The sequence below is a fragment of the Lepisosteus oculatus genome, chromosome 1 (genome assembly GCF_040954835.1).
Source record: "Lepisosteus oculatus isolate fLepOcu1 chromosome 1, fLepOcu1.hap2, whole genome shotgun sequence".
Lineage (NCBI taxonomy): Eukaryota > Metazoa > Chordata > Actinopteri > Semionotiformes > Lepisosteidae > Lepisosteus > Lepisosteus oculatus.
In genome coordinates, this window is record NC_090696.1 from 43651752 (window position 1) to 43675076 (window position 23325).

At 36.7% G+C, this 23325-nt stretch overlaps 1 protein-coding gene across 1 annotated transcript in view; it reads left to right on the forward strand.

Moving 5' to 3' along the window:
- Window positions 1-23325, forward strand: part of stx18 (syntaxin 18) — a 47561-nt gene that overhangs the window by 22346 nt on the left and 1890 nt on the right. The window contains exons 3-9 of the mRNA XM_006629600.3: window positions 6609-6724; window positions 7390-7467; window positions 7819-7885; window positions 14286-14392; window positions 18608-18699; window positions 20187-20245; window positions 22936-23005. Coding sequence (XP_006629663.1) covers window positions 6609-6724; window positions 7390-7467; window positions 7819-7885; window positions 14286-14392; window positions 18608-18699; window positions 20187-20245; window positions 22936-23005 — 589 coding nt within the window. The remainder of the gene's footprint in view (window positions 1-6608; window positions 6725-7389; window positions 7468-7818; window positions 7886-14285; window positions 14393-18607; window positions 18700-20186; window positions 20246-22935; window positions 23006-23325) is intronic.

Here is a 23325-nt window from a genome sequence, read left to right on the forward strand (position 1 = left end):
TTATTTTCCAATATAATTACTCCGTAAATCTATATACGGTTTGGTTGTGACAGGTAAGAATGTGCTTCTTTGCTCAGCACATCTGCTTTGCTGTGGATTAAACCTATTAAAGGATTTACATTTATTTAAAAAGGCTTACATTTATGTCTGGGATGTAGATGGCTTTTTTCATCCTCTTTATTAGAACTAATACAGCAATAACTGCTTTTTTTGTTACGTGTTAGCTTTTAATATCTTTTGCTTTTTTCCTCCACTTACCAGTTGACTTACTTGCACTTATAGTTTCGGTCATGTCTGTCAATTTAGAGAATTTGTCCAATGTAAGACAGCTAAGTGACGCAAAATTCTAATACATGGTGTCAGTGACACTTGGAGGATCTTGAGGCTGGGATTCTCCCAGTAAACAATAGATTTTTTTCTTATCCACATCATTAATTTAAGCATTTTTTTGTATAAAGATGATAACAATATATTCTACCGAAATAGCAAATTTCTATTCACTTTGCAGTACTTTGTTTTAATTGTGCACATTCATCTTTTAAAAGCCGAAGACTATTTTTAAGAAATGTCCGTTTAAACTGTCAGCAATGATAAATGTGTGGCATTTATCACTGCAGCTTTGGCAGAAGTTTCTGTTTGGTCAAAATCCAGCAGGGGTGTCATCCTTTAGATGATGTATCAAACAGAGACCCTAGCTGTTTGGTCATTCAATATGCTATTTAACTCAACCAAGTTAGCTGAATTTTGTTCTTTCAAGAACAGTAAATTTTCCTATTTTTATTTCCTAGCCGTCCTTGGAAGACTGTTATGGTCTTCTGAATTTGTATTGTTCTTTGCTTACTGATGTTGGGAAAAACACTTCTTTCCCAATAACAAATCTGCACTAAAGGACTACACCAATCTTTGCTATACACAGCTAGAATGCTATATATATAACAATATATATATATATTGGCTGAATGAAATACACTTATCGTTTAATAGCAACCAAATGAGCTAGATGAACCACAATTCTTAACAGTTCCACAAGAGGGTGGTATGCACTTATACTGTGAATAGATGGTGAAGCACCACTGCAGTACCTTAAAATATCTAAAATCTGCATAAATGCTCTTATGGGTTTTCAGAGTGAGTTTTTACTTTAAGATTTATAATCATTGAATTTAATGATATGCTAATATTTTTTCTGAATATATAAAATAAAGTTTACAGCTTGGGGATGGCACTTCTATCCACACGGAGAAAATCAAATGACAATAACCTGGGCTCATGCTGATTGCATGACCTTTTAATGAATAGTCAGTTCTATTCATTCATAATGATACTTTTCTGCGTGATTCTTCAAGCAATGTGTATCGCATTCCACTTCATTTTTCAGACTTTAGAGTAAGTGTTTGTCAGGACATTTTCCTAACTTGATCTGCTGCGACATGCCCAATTTGTACAATGATCCATACTGTTTAGAAAATGAATTGAAGAAGGTACCTTTTATTGGTGAATGGAAGCTTTTCTACAATATAATTTACAATCCAGTTTTGTTGTACTGCAAACATTTGCACCATAACTTAACATTAAATTAACCTTGGATGGGATGCTGGTCCATTGCAGGGTAGAAACAGCCAAAACTTATATACTTAAACCAGGGCCAGTTATCTCAGAAGCCAGTTAACCTACCAGTATGGACTGTGGGAGGAAACCAGAGCACCTGGAGGAAGCCCATGTGAACACAGGCAGACCATTCAAACGCAGCACAGATAGCAACCAAAGAATTAAACCTTTGGGCCTAGCACAGCAAGGCAGCTTTGCTAAACATTGTGCTGCCCTAATAAAATACAGTAATCATTAAATTGAAAGTGTCTGCCTGATTCTTTGTTGCTCTAATTCATTGTTGTATTGAAATGTAGCCTCAGAAAATATTTTTTGCAATGGCCTCATCTGCCAGTGAACACTAAAAATGAGTTTTTGATACACTGTCAGCTTGCCTTGGGAGAATAGTACACGTTAAGAAAATAATATGTATAACTTAGTGGATATCTCAACCAGAGCTGCCAGATAGTCCTAACCATTAGTGATTTTGTCTCTCATCTGAGTTCCAGCTGTGGAGTTCTGACTTGATTTAAGCTGTATTAAGGCAAGGTTTATTCTACTGTTATTAACAAAGAAAAGATCAGTTATCCACTTGAAGTTCTGAGTATTAATCTTCTTTTCTTTCTTTGCTTATTTCCATGTGGATCATTTCTCAGGTTTGGATTTTTTTAACACAACTGAAATAGGACTTTGCTGCACGCTCTGCTAAGATAAAGGGAAGTGCCAAATTCACGCCCTCCTTTCTCTGTATCAAATAAAGATGTTTAAAATATCATCAGGCAGGGAAGCACAGTTTGTTATTGTGATGTATGTGCTTGTATTGATTTGTTCTTAGTTTCCAAAACAATTACCTGATAAGGAGTTTCATATAAATGTACTGTTAATCTCAGTAGTGTGTTTATACTCTGTTTAAGAAAGAGCATCATCAAATACAGGCACCATAGACATTGCATTGTTTTTTTTTACCAGCTCTTGAAAGCCTACCTTTCATTAATGTAAAACTGTTGCTCCTTGGGCATCATAGTTTTCTTTTATTTTCCTTTTGTTATTTTCAACGACCTTGCAGGGGGGACATGTATGGAGTACATACAGATGAAAGTCCAAAAAGTTAAAGGTAAAAAGTTAAAAAAGATTTAAATCGGTCAACTTGTCGTTTAATATTATATAATTAAAAGTTTACCAGCAAGGGAAGTGTATACCAGGTTTCCCCCTTTATCTTTAGCGGCATGTATAGTAGGTCTTTCAGGGTACCAATATAAGAATCACTTGCCACAGTTTTTTATTATTTTAAAATTTGAAGTCTGAATTATTTTTAAATTTTGGATATAATCATTTGAGTTTTCTTGCCCTATTAAAAAAAACTTAGAGGGATAGCAGATGCTTGTTAAACATTTTCATCTTTTTACTTTTAATCACAGTAAAAAATGGCTCCATATCAGAAGTAAAACGTCAGCTTGGTGTGAGAAATTCTTTAAAAAGTTCCTGTAACCCAATGATGATGTCCGCATTCCGACATGACTGAATCATCCTCTTCTTCTGGCTTGGCTCATTGTGTCTGTCTCGAACAATTGAATTCAAAAGGTCTTCTTGCTTGACTGTCATGATAAGAAATGAAACATCTATGAAAATATGTTTTTAATCTGAGAGGAATTTAGCCGCATCCATTTTGACATTTTAATCTAAAAGTCAATGATTAATAATTAGGCTAAATAAATTAATCTTCCTTATTTGGGCTTAAGAATACATCTCAGTGCTCCGTGGCAAAATATTTTGAATTATATTTATAGATGTGCATAGCAGTTACATGTGTATCATCAATATGATGTTTTGCAGTTTCAGTGTCTGATTATCTGAAAGCATCTTCATGGACAGTCTCTTCTCAAAAGATTTCTTCTTTTGATGCTTATGCTTTCCCTGTAGTTGAAATAAGAATATTTTTTTCCTTGTTGTATTACTGTGTGAATAATGAGTTTAAAATGTTTATTTCCTCATGGTTATTTTGCTGTTTGAAGATGTTAAACACCTCTCTTCAGGATGTTGGCAGATACAGTGGGTGGCCAGTTTATTGGGTTCATCTGCCTTTCCTAAGTAATTGACTGCCCAGTGAGTTACACCATCATACGTTATGGGCTGCCAATGCTATTTAAAGTAGGTAGGCAGGTACCTGTGAATCGTGTGTGTAGTTCAGAGAGAGAACGGAAAAGACAAAACATTTGAGTAAAATTGAACGCAGTGTAGTATGGGCGCCAGATGTGCTGGCAAGAGTATATATCAGGACCTGCAACCTTGTTAGGGTTATTATGTACGACAGTGTCACAGATGTATTGAGAATAGGCCACCACCCAAATAACATCCAGCCAATGTTGGTTCTGTGGTCGGAAACAGACTGGTAATGAAAGCGGCCGATGGGGGCCGATACAACTTGTGCTGTATAATAGACGGGCTACAGTCATTCTACTACAGCTGAGTTCAACAGTGGTGTACACACAGAACACAACTCATTGTACCTAGTCACGAATAGGATATGGCAGCCTACAGCTCAACCGAGTTCCACTCCTGTCGGAGAATAAACAAAATGGTGTTGGTGCAGTGGGCTAAGGAACACACACACTGGACACAGGTGGAGTGGAAAAACATTGCCTCGTCAAATAAATCCCAGTTCCTGCTTTTTCTCGCTAATGGGAGGACCGGGATATAGCGAAAAACACATGAATCCATCCTGCCGGGTACGAGTAGAGTAGTGTTTCAATGCCACAAGATATCTGAACATCATTGCCAATCAGGTGCATCGCCCCATGGCAGCAGTATTCATCTGCGAATGGGCATTTTTTAGCAGGATGATGCTCCATGCCACAAGGCCAGGAGAATCCTGGAATTGTTCCAGGAATATGACAGGGAATTCAGCTTAATCACCAGATCTCCCAATCACCAGATCTCAATCCATTTGCGCATCTGTGGAATGAGATGGAACAAGCTATTCAGAGTAGAAAAATAACCATCAGCAAATTTGCAACAATTATGGGACACATTGGAGTCGACAAGGGCCAGCATCCCTGTTACACACTTTCAACACCTTGTTGAGTCCTAACGAATTTAGGTCTTTCTGAGGGAAAGGGCAGACCGACTCTCTATTAGGTAGATGTACCCGATAAACTGCCCACTTGGTGTGTGCACATCCCACGTATACAGTAGATGTATTTAGGTTTAGAATGTATTTTGATTTCTAATATCTTAAACTCACATTTTTAAAAGGTTCCATCCATGTATTATATCTTAGCCATGTCATTTTTACAACAGAAACATATTTTAGCATTTGATCTTAAAGTTCCATGACCTTAAACATATATGTATGCATTATTCTGATTTACCTTCTGCTTATTAACTCAAAAATAAATTTGCTAACAGCAGAGTGATCTGCTAAAGGGGTGCAATGACCTTAGATTTCATTTTAAAGTATCTTTTATACAGTGAAAAATGTGGGTTTGGATTTGCTATTAAACCTGGTTCTGTTACAGAGAAAATACAGTACTTGTACATTTTAAATACATTGAGTGTTGTTGTAAAGTGATTTCTTCTATTTGTCCATGGCCGCATGATTGCTGTATGATCCCTTGTTGAAACTGCTGTTGTTGAATAGTAAATCCTGTTGTATGACCTGTAGTATGCGTCATAAAAAGTACTGAATTCACACCCAAAAAAATTCAGGCAGTGTTATGTTTGATATTAGAAAGTGTAAATATTGTCTTTAGTAGTTCAGGTGGGTAGCTGCGTCAGCATGCGTAGGCTGCAAAGGAACAAGTAATAGGTTTATTCCATGCTGACAAAAAGAAGAAAGAGAACACAATGTTTCGGCCGTGGAGCCTTCTTCAGGTGTGAGAGAGACAGGGCAGTAGGCAAAGGTAAAGTAGCGGGAGAACAAAGGTTGGGAGGGAGGAGGAGTGAGAGGCGGGAGCAGGGGACAGAAAGAGAGGCCAATCAAGAGGTGTGAAGTCAGAATGGGTGCAGAGAGGTGTGAAATGAAACTTCCAATGATTGGAGAAAATTTAAAAGAACAGTAGTTTGTCGTTAAGGGAAGGGAGAATGTGTGATCCTAGCTGCAGAATAATTTTAGTTTCGGTGGTCTTTCTGATGTATGAGTTCGGAAAACCGTCTTTGAGAACACAGACAGAGAGATTAGAGTGGTCGTGGCCGTCAGAGGTGAAATGAGAAACAATGGGCTTGGAGAGATCTTTAATCTTCACAGCCCTGACCTGTTCTTTGAAGCGGCCTCCAAGTCTCCTTCCTGTTTCTCCAATAATTGTAAATATTGTCTGTCAAGGTTTCTGAAAGCTTTACCTTTCTCAGCTGTTCTGCAGCAGGAGCTTCTACTCTATATTAGGCAATTATTTTAGTTCTTCCCACCACATTTGGAACAGCCAAATCATGCATTTTTCATGTCTGGGCAAACAGCTATGAACCCGGCACCTCTCGCAGAGGAAAATGAGGAAGTGTAGACGGACTCCCCCACCCTGCCCCCATTTGAGGCACAGCACTGTACTGAAAATAGAGCACTGATTGGGGGAGAGGGGTGTTCATTACTGGCAACTCTGCAAGCCTGCAAGCATCCATGAGGGCACAAGGATCTCTGTATTGCTGAGAGCCTAGCCAACTGCCCTAACCTCACTGCAGTCAATAAAGTGGGTTATGTCCATTTCGGTTAATCCTGGTCAAATTTGTGTTGCAACATTGCCCAGACTGAACCCAATGAACCAATAGTACTCCACCAAATACCTTGATCTTCCTAGGAGGTTGTGAATTATATTTCAGTGAGGAAATTTGAAATAAGCATTTGTGTTGCTGACAACACTTCTGTGCCCTCAGGACGGAAAAGAGAAATTGCAAACAAAAAGTAATACGAGTCCTTCAATTCCAACAATCCACACCACTTCTTTACAGAAGATGGCGTTTTTATGATGTTGAACTCAGTCATATCTAATTTTGCTTAAAATGAAGCCTTGTGATTTTCCTTTTGTCTATTTCAGCCTGATCTCTTCTGATTATACTCGAATGACAGATAATGAGCGGGATCAGATTGACCAGGACGCTCAAATATTCATGAGAACGTGCTCAGACGCCATTAACCAGCTGAGAACAGAAGGTATTCTTGCAAGTCTCTCTTTTATGCAAAGCAATTTGAAGAACGTGAGTTCCAACGTTGTTTACATAAATATTTGGGTGTCATTGCTTTTAACAGTAACAAGTTTGCTATTGATTGAAGGTTTAGCAACCTGCCTTAATAGATATCCATTTAATGTCTTGCTTGTCCTACGCAGATTGGGCAAATTTGTAATAAACCATTGCATAGGTTATACTCTTCCTTTTTTACAATTGATCCATGATCTATGAATCAGCTGAATTCTTTTTAAATTGAATAAACTGTAAATTCCTTAATTTACATTCCTGGTCACATTCAGTATATTGCCATGAAAGCCCTGATCTAATCACAGGTACCCAAGGATATGGCATAAAACTGCTGCAGTGCTCTGCCTCCACTTCACAATCAGCTGTATGCATAGTCCACCTCTGAACCAGTGTTTTCATGACTACAGGGCTCAGCCAGTACTGCAAGTCTGTCTTCACTAGTAAACCCGGCTGGTAGCCTGTGGGATATTTGTTATTAAACAATTCTATGGATATTGGCTATTGTCACTTATTTTTATTTTCCACTACATGCTGTGAAGTTACAATCAAAATTGCAAACCACATTTTGTATAAATGTCATTTTAATGTTTGTGTTTTATTTTATGTATGCTTTTGATTCAGCTGATAAAAAAGTTATGTCTGCTCAAGTAAAAGAACACAGAGGAGCAGTTCTGGACCTGATCGAAGATTATCTGAAAGGTAAATATCGTTTATAGCTTATTTTCATGAACATTGTCTCTTATATGTCACAAGAAGTATGTCTTGATAAACTGTAAACAGATTATTCAGCAGCTGACATAACATGATTTCATAACTGATTGCTTTGTTTCAGTTTTGACCTGTTTATGACACTTAAATTTCTTATCGCAGTAATAAAGAGTGTGATTGTTTAGGTCACATCTGATATGTTATTATTGACAAAATTGTCTTTTTATGTGCATTCTCAAGACCTAAGATTACATTTTTGTCTAAAAGCAGGAGATAAGCATCTGCATTTGAATAGACTTACAGGTGCGGATTTACAGTTTACTTGAACTAACTTCTTTCCAGGTGTGTGCAAGCTGTACTCGGAGCAACGGGCCATCAGGGTTAAGCGGGCAGTGGATAAAAAAAGACTGTGAGTAGCTCCATTTTCATTATAAACCTATCCACCTAACACTTGTAATCTGTTGTGTTTTACAAAGTCTGACTGTACAATTGGAATTCAAATGTCATATGATACAGCATGCTACAAAAAGAGCTATGTGCTGAATACTTTAATGAATAGTTCTTATTTAGAAAAATCTGTCGGCTGTTTTTTAAAAACCTTTTTAAAAAGCGTTTTAATCTCAACGAAATACTCCACGTATCATTGAAACACAATTTATCGTGACATCTTGGAAGGAAATTATGAAAAGATGTGCTCTTATAAATGGCTTGATCTCGCCAAAAATAGATTTGTTTTATTTCTCGTATAAGACCATCTTATGACATATCTAACCTTTGCTTCATTATTGTATAATACCTTAAGTTTTTTACAACAGAGTTAAATCTGTTTATTTACTTTCCCCATCCACTTTGACGTTTGCTGGTGTTTTGAAAGAAACCTCATCCATATTAAACAATAAGAGTTGGAATGTAACCATTTAAAAATCACTGATTACCCACAGATAAAAGTAACATCATAATATCCAATGTGTGCGGGTGAAAGTAGTCTAGACATTTATATAACTGGCTACTTTGGAACAAATTGATTGGTACAGATTGATTTTGTAAGAAAACCCTTACAAAGAAGCGGAGTGCAGAAACATGAGTGTCCCAATGCCTGATTTTTCTGTGTGTTGTGGCGAGAATGTGCACTTAAATTTCTGGGGTTATATACCAGGTTCTGCCAAGTTAATAGTGGTTGAAAGTGGGAGTGAGTGTTGACTCACACTGTAAGTTTGGTTAAAGGCATTTTTATTGTTGTTGCTTTAGCAGTGGATGTGACCTCAAAGAGAGAAAAAAAATTAAAAAAGGAAACCTACTGTACCACACAGAAGTATTTCTGTTGCTAAATTATAAATTAAAATTACTCCCACTGTCTCCCGTTTTCTAAATGTATTTAGAATAATCTTGTAAACATGATTTACAACATTAATAATGATCCTGAGCAAGAGGGTTATAAAATTACACACAATTTAATGAATGGTACTGTTTACAGATGCAGCCATTCAAAATGCGTGGGCGATACCGCATTATTTTCCGGTACGCTGTACGCAGTCTACCGCGAGTTACCGGTAAATACCGCTAGTTACCGTAAATTCTCCTATAATACGACAAGCAAAATAATAGTATCCGGAATTTCCGCAAGGTGGAGTTAATAAAGCTCAGCCTCTCATGTTTGAGCTGTGGCCATCAGTCTTTAATGAAGATATTACTAATAGTATTAATAATGAATGACCTTGGACAAGCTGTAAGTGTAATCTCAAAGTATTGCCCTGGTCAACATTCTTTTTTTCATTGACCGTCTTTGTAAAAGTAACACCACAGCATTTCGCAATCATGCATTTGTTTCCAATCATGCAAAGTACAGTGATTCACCATGCCTTTCACATGCTCATAAAAGAGATTGATTTAGGAACATAAACATATTACCGGATGCAAACCTCATAAACCTAATCGCTTTTTCTACATAAACACAGCGTGATTGCTCTCTGAAAATGCTTTTCCTTTATATTTACAGTAGGCTCAGATTTCAACTATAGATCGTATTATTATAAACTTTCTTGGAAAAATGTATTTTATGTAAACCATGTTTGCTATGAATTGAGCCAGTATTGGCTTTAGTATTCCCCCCCTCTCCCCTCAATTCAATTCAATTCAAGGTGTTTTATTTGCATGACGGATGGGTACAAGCAGTGTTGGGTATGTATATTGTAACGCTTACGGCAGACAGGCACTGTGTAAGAGCCGGCGTACCAGAGCAGCACACCGAGGGAGCGTCTGCATTTATAACTTAGTTTTTAAAATTAGTCAAGCAATATGAAGCATCTCCTTTTACTTTTAAGTCCCTTAAATAAATTGAGCACAGCTTTCTCACCACTTAAGATTGCTTTTGATACCATTTACACACAATAGAAGCAGGAACCGCTGTCAGAAGGGAAGAAGGTGACTATTCATTGTTATCAAAAATGACTTAGAATCGATCATGTTGCGATATTTTGAAATATAAAAGTCAATTGATTGTCCATAATATCGCTATTCTATTTTTTCGAAGAAATGTTTGTTAAAAGAAAAGTCCAGCACCAGCTGGATTCGAACACACAACCTGTGCGTTGTTAGTCACGCACCTAGACCAGTAGGCTACAAGACAACTCGCATGAACAGGGAGGCGAAACAGCCCTACACAGCCCTGTCGCAGTACACGAATATAATCATACCGTTATTAAATTCTTTAGATACGCGATTCCATATTATATTCCCTATTAATCAAATTCTAAAAGTATACTTGTTGACTCCGGTATCACGTTAGTTAAAGACTTCGAAGATTACAATGTTTAGGGAGAAATGGAATACTGGTGTGTATTTTTTTCTTTAAAGTACCAAGACCAGCTATATACTGTATGTTTATGTTCCAAAATTAATATCGTTTATGGCCTTCACACGCGTTACAGTATGCTCCTATTCTTTTTATGCACAGCTACTAAGATTTCCCTTCAGTGGTAAAATTCAATATCTACAACGGGCACAGTAAAGACGTTTACAGTAAGTCTTTCTACGACAGACCAACGGACCACGAGTGCCCCTGTCGGTCAACCAATCGCGTACCGCGTCATCTTGCGTCATGATACGTGATACCGCAGCCAATTACCTGCGGTATGTGTCTGTACCGCGCACTTTGAATGGCTGCATCTGTATATGACGTATCCCATATTTAACTAGAAAAATATCTAAGTGGGTTATATCTATCTCATGGCAACCTGCATATGCAAACATTCACATTAAGTAGTGTTTTATAAAGAAGGCATGTAAACTGTAGGCCTTATTTCAAAACAACTGTGTTTCAGAAAAATTGTGTGCTGACCTTATCCACTGGCAGTAACACAGCTTAATCCCTAATATATTGTCTTGTTTTAATGCCACGGAGCAGAGTACCCTTTATTATTAAGTTGGTTTCATAAACGTTCTCAGCTCTGTTCTGAGCCTTTGTTGTTTAATGAAGTAAGTGCACATTATGCAGTTTGAGCATTATACACCAAGAGGCTCTTCTGTATAATGGGGATTCTAAGCTAGTATCATTTTGCTTCAGTTTATACCTCAAAGCAGCTTTAATTTAAAGACTGACAAACTCATTTGAATTTTTACTTCATAGTGTGGATTTGTGTCAGAGTTCCAACTCTTTATTTCTACTTTTGTCTTGTTCAGTTCAAACACCCAGTTGTTGTTTGAAACACAGATTGTTACTGTGCTTACAATACATTATTTCATCAAACTTGCTATCAAAGGCAAAACATAAAATAGTGGTGTTTCTGACAAAATCTATAACTTCACATAAGATTCTATTTGTTATTTTTTCTTTTCATATATCTTTGGTGTAGATGCTGATTTTCCTCTTGATTAAATATTTGTTGTACTTTTTTTCAGAGCAATGAGATTACAGTATGTTACACTTTGATTTGATTTTAGTTATTGCATCTTAGTCCAAATCATTAAAATCTCTGACTTTCGTGGAACTTTCTTAAACTTAAACTTTCTTAAGTTTTAAAGAAAAAACGTGTTCAACACTTATTTCTACCCAGTGGCATTTAATGAAAGACTCTTGTATACTGATAACTTTAGAGTTTTGGGACAATAGCAATAATCTGAATACCTACTTTGAGCTTTCATCATCTGTCTGATGTAGCTTTGAAGTTTCTGAAAATGTCTAAAGGACTTTCTAACTTACGGTCTTGATTTGTTTGAAGTTTGAAGAGTTTGTATATTTTTTTGGTTACCTTCAAAACATACTTTCCATGGAGTATATCTACCTTCCTGATGCTGACTATGTACAGTGGATACAGAAAGTCACTACCCCCTTTCAAAATGTTCACCTTCTGTTGCCCTAAAGCCCAAAAAGAAGACAAGTAAAATCAGAATTTTGAAGTTTTATTTACGAATGTATTTATAAATTGTACCTTGCAACATACAAGTGAAGAAAGATAAAGCTAAATTTCTGAAGAAAAGTAGAATAACTGTGTTAGATAAGAGAGCACCCCCGGGTTAATATTTGGTGGAAGCACCTTTTGCTTGAGTCTGTGCACCTAGGGGGTGCCCATTCCTCCTTACAGAATTATTCAAGCTCAGTCAGACTGCGAGGTGACCGTTGATAGACTGCCCTCTTCAAGTTATTCCAAAGATTTTCGATGGGATTATAGGTCGGGGCTCTGACTAGGCCATTCACCTTCCTGTCCTTCAGCCACTGCAAGGTTGTTTTGGTGGTGTGCTTTGGGACATTGTCATGTTGAAAGGTGAACTGTCTTCCCATTTTCAACTTCCCGGCTGACGACTGCAGGTTTTCTTCAATTAGCCTGTATATTGCACCATCCAGCTTCCCTTCTATTCTGACAAGTGCCCCAGTCCCATCTGAAGAGAAACACCCCCACAACAGGATGCTGCCACTACCATTCTTTACTGTAGGAATGATGTTCTTTGGATGGTAAGATGTATTGGGTTTTCACCAGACATACCGTTTTGCACTCCAGCCAAAATGTTTGATTTTGGTCTCATCTGACCACAGCACCTTTTGCCACTTGGCCACAGAATAATTTAAGATGATTTTCAGCAAAACATAAACGAGACTTGTGGCTTTTTTTAAGAAGTGTCTTTTTTCTTGCCGCCCTCCCATACAGGCCAGATTTGTGGAGCTCTTGTGATATTGTTGTCACATTCACACAATGACCAGTCTTTGCCATAAAGGCCTGTAGCTCGTTCAAAGTTGCCATCAGCCTCTTGATAGCCCTCTGATCAGTCTCTTTCTTGCTCAGTCATCCAGTTTGGAGGGGCGGCCTGATCTAGGCGAAGTCTGGGTGGTACCATACCCCTTCCACTTCTTAATGATGGTCTTGAATGTGCTCCGCGAGATATATAAAGCCTTTGAAATCTTTTTATACCCATCTCCTGTCTTATGCCTTTCCACAACATTGTCTCGAAGTTCTTTTGAAAGCACCTTTCCGCCCATAGTTGATTCTTTGCTTTGAAATGTACGTCCAAGCAGTGCAATCCTTAGAAACAGCTGCTTTTATTTTGAACTAATCAAAATCACCACAGTTGATCAGAGGTGGGAGCCAATTAGTTTGTTGTATGATCGCTAAGGTGATTGGTTATACCTGAGCAAGTTTGCAAATGCAGTTGTAAGGGGGGTGTTCACTTATCCAAATAAGTATTTTACTGTTGTAATATTAATTTTCAGAATGTTTTTGAATTTTATTTTGACTTGGCTAATGTGGGTTACTGTGTGTAAATAAAAATGGAACAAGCCTAATTTAATTTGTTTTTTTATTCAGAGGGTCATGCAAAAAAAGGTACACATTTTGAAAGGGGGTGGTGACTTTCTATGCCCCCACTGTACCATCCTTTCATGTACCAGAGTTTTGAAGTATGTTTGCGTACCTCCAGGCATAATTTATGATTTGAGAAGAAAATCTAAATTGTATATAATTTTAAGGCTACTGTAAGTGACTATTGAAATGTCTTTAAGAATCAAGATATAATGTTAAGCACCTGGCTAGGGATGAATAGATAATAGTTTTTTAAACTTCAAAGCGAGAAAAGAACTATAGTGTTTACTTGGTTGTGCTGGGTGTGAGATGAATTGATCAAAGAAATCATCTGGTTTACCTTGGCTGAGTTCTGGATATATGATTATCAATCAACACTCCAGGAACACAGAATGAAACAGACAGGTACAGGGAGAGCAGAAAAAAAGAAAGAGGACAAGGGAAGAGACAGAAAGACAGAGATGGAAAAGGAGGACACAGAAAATAAAGCACGAGCCAGGCGAGAGCTCCTTATCCAGGTCCTCTGTAAAGGCAGATTTGCCATTGTTTTTAGGAAACTGATTTCCTGTAGAGAGAATCACTGTATAGAGAGTCCCAGGAGTGGAGTTTTCAGGCATACCACAAACTTAGAGCTGACTATTGAGGCCAAAAAGGTCAATTGATGTCTCATCAGACCATAGTCTCGTACATGCCTTCTGACAAACAGCAGTCAAGATTTGATGTGTATTTTTTTCAGTAATGGTTTTCGTTTTGCCACTCTCCTGTGACACCCAGATTTGAGAATCAGTCTGGCATATGCAGTTTCTCCGATCTCAGCAGTGGAAGACTGTAATTGCTTTAGATGCGTCAAAAGCCTCTTGGTGGCCTCCCTACTTTGTGCTCTTCTTGCCCAGGTCCTCAGTTTTGAGGATACCCTGTTCTACACAGATTCACAGATGCCATATTTCCTCCATATCCTTATAAGGGACTTGACTGTGCTTTGGGGAATATTCAATATTCAACTGCAGATTTTTTTTGCAGTTTGAGACTCGAGCCTGAGCGACACAGCAAGCTTCTCTCTTCTGCCACTGAGAAAAGTGCCCAACCAGATCCCTCAGATGAGAAGACTTTAAAAGATAACACCACAGGTAAGCTATTTCTTGTAATAGTTTGTGTTTCTTTATCCCCTTAATTTAGGAAGAAATAATTTAAATATTTGTGCATTTACACGTTAATTATGCATTGTTATTAGAAATTGCTATAAAGCATTATCGTCACAGCTATTTGCAATACTGATTGTAGTACATATGTTTATATATCTGAAAGCACACCAACATATAAGTTTATATGCCAGTACTGGACCTTGGTGAGGAAAGGAGGAACACTAATTTTATTGAAAGCAAGACCAGAGATGTGGCTCATATGTTAATTAAGCACATAACATCCCAGCATGCTTATGGTGCTTTATAAAAATGCTGGAAAGATTCCTTATGCTTATGACTACAGTGGCTTTAAAGAAAGGTGGCTGGCTGAGTTTGGAGTTTTGACCAAGACAGCTCAACCTGCTGATGTTTCACAAGCTGCAGTGTCAAAGGTGATGTTAGCATGGAACTCAAAGGGATCCAAAAAGGGCAAAAGTGACCAGAAATACATTCAAGTACAGGTATTGTGATATCCATACATTAATTCAAAATCCAACCAAAACGGGTGAGCAAGTGCATATCAGTTCATTGCATATATCAACCTGGGGCACAAGCAGACAGTTTAATCAAGAATGGTCTGCAGAGAACTCCACAAAGCTTGGTGTTTTAGCTGGGTTGTGATATGGTCAGAAATATCCTTCACCGTATACTTAAAAAATGGATGAGGGCAAGATCAGTGCTAATCTACTTAATAATAAGTAGTATGCTTATTAATTATGAGTGATCATCTTCACCCCATGTTCCACTATTTCTTTCCAGAGGTGTCTTCCAGAATGGCAATGCCCCCGTGTACAGAGCATGTGCAGCCTGCCCAGTAGTTTGATAAGCATGACAGTGATGTTATCCGTCAATGGCTCTAAACCCAATGAAGCATTTATACGATGTTGTGGCACGATACTTGAGATAGCATTTCCACTTCCATCAACCAGATGTGAGCTGATTGACTTTCTCTTGGAATAATGGCACAACATCCCTCCAGCAGAATTCCAGATGCTTGCAGACTCTAAACGCTTACAGGTTGTACTGGCCGCTTGTGGTGGCCCAATGCTCTATTAAGTAACTTTACATTGGTTTCACATTTTTGTCCATTACATTTATATACAGTACTGTTATAAAATAGAGCATGTTCTTTAATTCTGCGGCACAGCTCTGATAGAGTTACAAGCTCAAACTCAACAAATTCGACTCAAACTTTTTTTGCACAGCTATGCAGAATGTACTGCATACACTTTAAACCCAGAAAATTCTACAGTTCTGCCTCTGTAATCTAAATACACCACCAAACACCTTTAAAGGCCATCAAAAGAAAACCTGCGTCCTAATATAAATGGATCCTATCAAGGACTACATCTCCGTCTCCGAAACACAAATGTCCACAAGTAAATAGGAACCAATTTCTATATCATACCAATGCATCACTAAAATAAAAGGAACACATTTAGCCTCAGGATTCCCCAACAAAGAAGATAAGAATTTCCTGTTTTTCTGCCATTTTCCATTTTTATTGAGGTTTGAATAATGGCCCATCACTATTGAATGTTTTTCTTTAATATGGTGGTTTTCTTGATTTACAGTGATGTTTATTAATGTGTGTAAATCATTGGGAATACTCTGTGATCATCAGTGTCCATTCCCCATGTTTACTTTCTTCCTGGCCCAAGGACAAAGACAGCTATGTAAATACAGCCAAACAATATCCATTTTTCAAACCCTTCTAAGGTAACCAATCTGAGAAGTCAAAAGATTGCTAACCTCTCTGAAACACGGTACAGTATATTTTCCTATTTACTGAAACATGTTGGAAAGCAATCCCCGATTCAACATTGAAAATGTGTTTTGTAAGCTGAAACTCATTTGTGATTATTCAGGTCAGGTACCCATATGTAAATGATTAGTATCCGACAATGTAAACAGTATGGGATAGGCAGCCAGACATGTTGTACACAGACCACATAGATGTTCCTTCATTTGTTCTGTAGAGCATCTCTTACATTTGCAGCATTATTGGCAGATTGTGAATTGATGGACCCTGCACTAGACACTTCTCAAGTTAAATGTCTCACTGGTTCCTTCTTTCTCTTTCACAAGCACAAATTCATAGCATCCTTGCTGTGACATCTGTACACACCACCATTCTGCATGCAAACTGACAAACACACATTTTTGCTGTATGTTTGCTTTTTTATTTTAATGATAATATTCATGGGAGATAATGGAGGGGAAAACAGTTGAAGTGAGCTCTCGCAAAGTTTTTTCTTCTTTTTTCTTTTAAACAGGAAATTAACCTCTCCGTGTTACTTTGTCATGCTCCCCTCTAATCTCTTTATCATTTATCTCTTCATCATATGTTAATAAGTATTAATTAAAATTAGAATTGAAGACACTGTGTTTTGTGTGACTATTTCATAAGCAAAAAGTGAATGATGAACAAGCTAACGTTTTTCTTTTATATACTTTACTGCCCACATGCTCTATAGCGGAAATTCTTCTTTGGCCTCACTGAGACAACAATAATCAACAGTGTAATACAGAGTACGTTAAACATCCAGTGGATTTTGTAAGATGTGTGTGATTAATACAATATAAATAACAGTTGTCAGTTGTACACTACAGTACAAAAAATATAAGATTCAAGTGTAATGACACTTGGTGAATGACTTCTTAACAATGTTTTTGTAACCTTTCGTTCTCTGAAATATCGGCCAGATGGTAGTTTTTCAAATTGGGAGTGTAGTGTATATGAGGCATCATTTACTTCTAACATTGTTTTCTTGTACGAATTCTTCTTATACATGCAATTCAGCTAGTTCTGTTACTGATCAATAATTTGCCCTTGTTTATAATCCTTGAGAGCTTGGCTCTGCCCCTGACATCAAGATTCCCATAACAAGTGGAGATGTTAAAAAGGAGTTGTATAGCCCAACTCTAGAATGTGTTTGCTTACATCAAAAACCTTCAGCCTTCTCAGGAGAAATAACCTCAGCATGCTTTTTTTTAAACCACACTCTGTGTTGTCTGAGAAATTGAGCTTGTTATCAATGTACTGTATGTACCCAGATATTTATAACAAGGAACAATCTCAATAACCTGACTGTTTATATTTATAGGCTGGGATGTTGCTGGCTCAAATTAGCCTGAGTGTAGCACTAATTCTTTTGTTTTCTTAATGTTTGTTTCCACATTGCTTGAATGGCAGCAATTAAAAAGATTTAATACTTTGTCAAAGTAAAGTGTTTGTTCTCGACTTTCACTTCCCTGCAGAACACCAACCAAGGCCACGTTGTCAGTGTATTTAAGCAAGGTGAAAACACCATCATTGATCTGCATTTCATGTAGATGAGTAGATGTGGAACAAAAACTGGTGATAAAGCACACCCCTGGGGAGTGTCATTCACCAAAACCATATCCTCAGAGAGTATACCATCCGTTCATAGGGATTCTTTATGGTCAGTTACTAAGGAAATCTCTCACCCAATGTATGCGTCCACCATTCACCCCCAAGTGGACTCATACATTGGGTAAGAGATTTCCATAGTTCAGATTCAGGTTTAAGCACCATCAAACTCAAGCCCAGCAGAGAGCTCATCTACCTTGTTGTTTAAAGAGCACACATTCACTAGAGTCAACACTGGAAGTCAACACTGGATGTCTGCAGCCCAACATTTGTATTCTGAACTGTTAAATTCTGCCTCTTTACCCTCTTTTCTTAAGTTTGCTTTTGTGGTACCCTCTCCACTTATAACGCTCTTCTTGCAAGGTTCAGAGCAAAATTAAAGTACTGTAGGTCCTCAAAAGTGCAGGTGAGAGTTTCATTGTATATGTTGTTAGTAAATAAAGCCCAAGACAAGCTGGCACAGTATTAAAAAGAGGCAAATCAAAGCAATAAATCTTCCTGCGATTGTGTTACCACTTGAATAAAACAATTTAAAACGCAGCAAAAAAAAAACTTATAACGTACAAGCTCATAAAAGAGATGAGTGAAGCGCCAGGTCAGCAGCAAGGCTGTACGCCTCGTGGCTTTCAGTTTTGGTAACCTATTGTACATTTTCTTAAGTTTACTGCTGCCTGTCAATTCTTGTGTATACCTTTGACAAGGGAATGCTGCTTCCATGCATATGTTCCATTGTGTAATAATGCCTGGAATTGCTTATGTTTTATTAGATACAAATGTAGCAGAAGCTCAAGAGAGTGGCGTTGGCCTTTGGGAAGATGGCAAAGTTGAAGATGAGCTTTCACCTGAAGAAATTCAAATGGTATGCTGTTTGCTTGTTTCTTGTACTAGGGCAACATATTTTCTTTCAATAACATTTTTCTTCAGTGATATAAGTACTTAAATACCTTTTCTGATTGAAAGCGTTTAGTTTTTAAACATCGCAAATGGTATTCGAATAATCATTGTCTCATTCCATATATTTATTTAAAGCCAAGAAGAGGGGTCCTAGTGCTGGAGGGTCACATTCCTACAGGTTTAGTAGGTCTATAAATCAGATTAATCTGAAAAAATCTGCTAAAACTGTTCAAATTAAGCCAATAAGTAGTTAAATTCAAATGTGAATAGTTAAGATGGAAAGCAAGATCATGACTTTCCTGGACTGGAGATCCACTCTTTTAAACCCCCAGTTTAAAATGTTTTCTAAATAAATATATTTACAGATGTGGAATATTAGTTTAAACTTTATTATTCGTAGGCTGATAAGCAGTGCGAAGTGTGCTTGTCAGAAGAAAGAACAACAAAATTAATTATGACACTGCAGTATGTAATAAACTGGCTTCAGTTCTCCTGAAGCTCAAGATAAAAGAATGAATGAAAAAGTAATTCTAATGAAAAGGTAGAAAATTTCATTTATATTCTGATTTTTTTTTATTCAGAAGATTAGTACAATGCAATAACTTGTCACTTCAAATAAGACTGCATTGACTGCATTTTTTACATTACTTCAATAGAAAGCCCCAAAGATTTTTTTTCTTAGTATACCAGTTTAAAGTGTAATGTGCAAAGCTGTCTGTTCTTGATTTCTTAGACACTGTAAGAATCAATTACCTGTTCCTTTGCCTATTTAACCCCTAACGCATTAAAGAAAAAATGTGCATCTAATTAACAACTATACCGTCTTTTAAATCTCTAATTTATATATAAGTTTGCAGATGACACTTGATCAGTTTTATATTATTTCCTGTAAAGTACTCCCAATGGACCCTTCTACCAAATTTTGGTGAAATTGCCTGGGGATATTTGTGAAAACATTTAATGTAACCTTGTGGTCTTTAGACAGTCATTCTTGACTTTGTTCCCTGGTGTTAAATGCAGTCATGTTGGAGCTTCAGTAGCCACAGTACTGAATGAGCAATCAGAAGTCCAGCTCACCAGCCTGGACATACAAGCAGCTTAATTTAACAGCCTATGATACCTTTGGTCTTTATAGAATATGAAAAGACTTTTATGATTTCTATCACTTTGGGTTAGCTACAGAAATAATAATGATTTGATGGCCAAAATGCAGATTAAAAACTGTTCAGGTGTGTCCATGGGATTCAGACCACAATCAAAGTTTTCTCATTTTGATTTCTTTTCAAAGCCATGTGATATGTTCAGAGATGAAGGGTTATGTAAAGTTTAGTGTAATGTATTCAGCACAGTGACATTAAGAATGAAAGGATCATTTACAAAGAAGTTAAATAAGAAGTTAACCACTTCCATCTCCAGAATTAACATGGTTTGTTTTAATGTCTGCATTGATAGTTTGAGCAAGAGAACCAAAGGCTTGTGAGTGAAATGAACAGTCTTGTGGATGAAGTCAGGTATGTCTTTTTGTTAGATTATTATTATAGTATTCACAGTATAACTTTCACACAATGTTAGTACTGTTAGTAATGTTAGTAATTCCAATAATGAAAAACCAAAAAAACTAAAACGCATGCAATATTACTGCAAGAGCACACCTTAGAATGTCTGGTCTGGTGTTTTTTGATATGATGAGAGATGTTCAAAGGGATCGGAAAGGAGAACATAGTGTAGGCCATTGATCCCATTTAGCTTGTTTTTTTTTCAGTAGCTAATTTATCCATTGGTCTCACCCACCTGTTTCTTGAAGGGAGCTTAAACAACACTGATACACATCTTGTTCCATACTCCCACAGTTCTTTACGTAAAGGCATGGTCCCCATTTTCGGTTCTAAATCCCCTTTTAAATCGGTTTCCCTTGTCTTCTCAGGTTTGGGGTTCACTGTTGATTTTATCTGTAGCATTAACTTTGTCAGGGCTTTTGAGGATTTTAAATACTTGAATCAAGTCCACTCAGGGTCTGTCAGGACTCAAAATATTCATTTCTTTAACCCGCCATTGTAGCACATTTGTTTGAGCCCAGAAATTTATGCAGTTGCTCTTTTGTAAAAATATGTGTGAGCAAAAATATCTTTCTTATGTTTTGGAGGATAATATTGCATAATCTACTTTTCTTCACAGCACACAGGAGCAGTCTATTGACATATACGTCAAACACTTATCAAAATTATTGTTTGTAAATAAAAAATTGAAACATGAGTATTCTTAGCAATGAAAACCAGAAACAATCATCTTTTATCACCTTAGAGCTTTAAAAGTATACACAAATTCTACAAAGTAAATTAGGTGTGTGGGTATAGTTAAGAAACTGAGTGTGCAGACAAACCCATAATGGATGTTGTTAAGGCTGACAGATTTGTTACAGGAAAGGGTTACTCTTGTGTCAAAATCAGACATTTCTTGGTTTGCAATGTATTTAGCCAAGCAGATACTCAAAAAAGAAAGTAAGCACTTCACTTACAGTATATTACTGTAGAGGGACAACAGAAAAGTGTAGTCCTGTGTTTCTATTGTATATTGTAAATATGCATCAGCTTTTTAAAAACATTTTCTTGTAATGACTCTGGTTGGAAATCCTGTATTTTGTATCTGTATAAACAAGAGGGCAATCACATTTTACAGTATATTATTACTTTTAAGTTATCAAGATTCCTATTTTATCTGTTCCAATTGACTGAGTAAAAAAGCCTAGCAACCGGCAGCTATAAATAATATCCACAAGTGAATACACTGACCATTAAAAACAATGCTGGATTTCATGTCTGGATCCTCTTCTTCCTTGTAATGTGTTCATTTTCTTTGCTTTTCCTGGACTGGTATGAAAACTAATGAAATGACTTTCTGAAAATCATCATTCAGCTGTAGACTAGGAAAAGCCAAATGGAGAACAGCACCACTGGATGGGATTAACGTTCATGTTATGCTTCAGAGCAAAGTTTGTTCCATTTTTTCTTATCCCGAAGAATCTCCATCTTTTTTGTAATTAGCAAAATAATTTGTTTGCTTTATGTTCAGTTTCTCTAGGACCTCACTTCTACGCTTTAAGTTTGTTTTCTGAAAATGGGCAGCAAATTTTTCTGTTCTGCAAAAAAACTTTGATAAGGTTTATGTTAAAATCATGTAATCATTGCTGCAAAAGTTTGTTTAGCCTGGCCCTAGCATCTCATTACAGGCTTTCTCAATGGATATTTCACAAATCCTTTTCCATGTAAGAGTTATGTTTTGATTCTCTATAAATTTGCTCCATGTTTATTTATGGTCACACTTAGTAAAATGTTTATTTACACTTGAAGTCACAAAAGCAAATGTCACAAACCATAGTATAAAAAACTTGTAATTATTTTTCTTCAAACAGGATCATGTTATATGAGGTGTAATTTAAACTTAATATGTTGAAAGATCCAAAACACATATGGTCACTTGTCATTCTTTTCTAATGCTGAATATTTCCTAGCTAAATGAGCAGGAATGTTATTAGAGGAACATGGAAGTACATACAAGTACTGTATATTTACTTTATGTTTATGTCCAGTTTAAAGAACATCAGGATGTAGCTAAATATCCATCTTACAACCACAATGTACCCATGAGCCTCAAGTAATACCTTCAAATAACAAGAACGGCAGGGCACCAGAGTTAGTGTATTCACTTGTGGATATTATTTATAGCTGTCCGTTGCTAGGCTACTTGTTCACAAGTTAATTAATGAAAGGAAAAGGCTTCTTGAATTAATCATTGCCATTAACTCATTTGTACTCTCACATGAACTGAATATTGTCAGAATGTTTGACATCCTGAACCTTTACAAAGGTTTTGTGAAGATACATAAAATGTATTTGTTTCATTAGGTGACAAGTGGAATGTTTTAATTCTATAGCTTTTCTTAAAAGATTTTAAACTTGTTTTATATCAGAATTATTGAAGAGATAAAGGAGAATATATATGTGGTAGACATGATCACTAAAACTGTTATTCAGTGCCCATTCTTTAGTAATGGATTTTTTGTCTCTATGCTTCTTTTATACTGCTATATTTATGTCAGTTCAAATCTCCAGTACAATAAATCAAGCTAATATTCATTACATGACCTCAATACTTTGCCTGTTAAGTGTACAAATTTCTCATCTTTTTTTTTCCTTTTTTGTAGACAAATTGAAGGCAAAGTTGTGGAAATTTCTAGACTGCAGGAGATATTTGCAGAGAAAGTTTTACATCAGGTAGTGCACTTTTTTTTGTTGCATCTGACATGAATTAAAGTTCAGTACACTGCAAAGATTGCAGTGACAGTTCCTACTGCCTGTGTGTATAACCTGGTCATTTTCTTTCTTTTAAAAAAAAGAGAACTTTAAGTTATATTGAAAAATGTATTAATTGAACACCCTCTATTTTTAGAAAAGGAGGAAGTATGTAGGAATGAGAATGATTCAGCTTTCAATTAAAGGCCAGTGGCCTAAACCCTGTGTCTAATGCGTGAGAAGATATAATCTCTCTCATTGAATATTTGTTTTCGTTTTTGCATTAAAAATACAATTTTGCA